At 54.7% G+C, this 1,362-nt stretch overlaps 1 protein-coding gene across 1 annotated transcript in view; it reads left to right on the top strand.

Annotated features, from left to right (window-relative positions):
• Positions 1-1,043, top strand: part of LOC102431532 (kinesin-like protein KIF6) — a 121,120-nt gene extending 120,077 nt beyond the window's left edge. Inside the window, exon 9 of the mRNA XM_023745453.1 lies at positions 733-1,043. Coding sequence (XP_023601221.1) covers positions 733-1,043 — 311 coding nt within the window. The remainder of the gene's footprint in view (positions 1-732) is intronic.
• The last annotated feature ends 319 nt before the right edge of the window (positions 1,044-1,362 follow it).

The raw sequence follows: 1,362 nt of genomic DNA, 5'->3' as shown, positions 1-1,362 counted from the left end.
CAGTAAGTGCAAAGGTCCTGGGGCAGGAAAAATGATAGATGAAGACTTGGGAAGAAGACCAGAGTGACTGGAGCACAATTCTCAAAGGGGAGAAGTGTGCAAATCGAGGCTGGAGAAGTAAATAGTGGCCTTGAGATAACAGGACTTCATCCGAAAGCCCAGGGGGAGAAGTTATTTTCCCCATGTCCCAGGTGAGGGACAGTCAGACAGATGAAGGTCACACAGCCAGGAAGAACGGAGGCAGGAAACAAACTCCAGCGGTTCCATCTGTTCTTCCTAAAGGCCCTGGCAAACTGCCTCCCTGCAGGTATGAGAAAGCCACACAGAGACACGCGAACGGCAGATCAGGCCTCGGGATCTCTTGGAGGGCTTTGTGAAAACGCAGATGCGGGGCCCACCCCAGACGTTCCCGGTTCAGTCGGTCTGGAGTGGGGCCCGATCATTTGCATTCCTCACAGGCTCTCAGGTGGTGCTGATGCTGCTCTGAGAACCGCTGGAATAGAGCACAGAGTGCCTTAGACAAAGAGGAACTGTCGTTTTCAAACCCCTGGTGCCAATCCAGGGGGGCTTCCTGGATGCTCTCAGAGGTGACCGCCAGGCCAGCGGTCTCGGACCAGTCTGGACTTCCCATATTGTGCTCGTCCGTGTCAAGCCATGTCTGCCCATTTCTGTGTGGGGAACTTGGCCCTGACTTTCCCAGGACTCCAGCCTCCGACCTTGCCTCTCCCCTAGGGATGGACCCCTCCCGGCAGTACCCGCTGTGGTACAAGAACACAGTGTCCCTGTGGATCCTCTTCGGGATGGCGTGGCTGGCCCTGATCATCAAACTGATCCTCTCCCTGATGGAGACCCGGGGGAGATCATATTCCTGCTACCACCACAGCTCCAAGGGCGACTTCAAGCCCCGAAGCTGGAGGCAGGGCCCAGAGGGAGAGGCAGAGCGCCACTCCCCACGGCCAGGCTGCTACCCGGAGGGGCCTGGGGGAGCCAGGCAGCCTTGGGAACCCTCGACTCAGGTCTCACGCTGTGGAAAGGAGAGCTAGTTACACTCCAGGGATTGTCCCACCTTCTTTCCCAGTAGCAAGACCCCTATTTTAATCTTGGTGCAGGGCCACCCAGACGAAAGACGACATTTTTTATGTCTTCTTTTGAGACTAGGTGCAGTGTTGTGAACAAATTCTGCCCAATAGGGTCCATAAAGAAGTATCCTGTGTGGCTTCAGTGCTGGGGCAGGGGGGGGGGGGGAACGGGGAAGGGGATGGACAATGTGTATTCTTCTTCCCCAATTTCTTTTTTTAAAAATTCTTTATTGTTTAAAGTGTTATATGTGTCTCCTTTTTCCCCTATTGATCTCTCTCCAGC

Source organism: Myotis lucifugus, unplaced genomic scaffold, assembly GCF_000147115.1.
Source record: "Myotis lucifugus unplaced genomic scaffold, Myoluc2.0 scaffold_545, whole genome shotgun sequence".
NCBI lineage: Eukaryota > Metazoa > Chordata > Mammalia > Chiroptera > Vespertilionidae > Myotis > Myotis lucifugus.
This window is presented reverse-complemented; position numbering and strand designations above follow the sequence as displayed.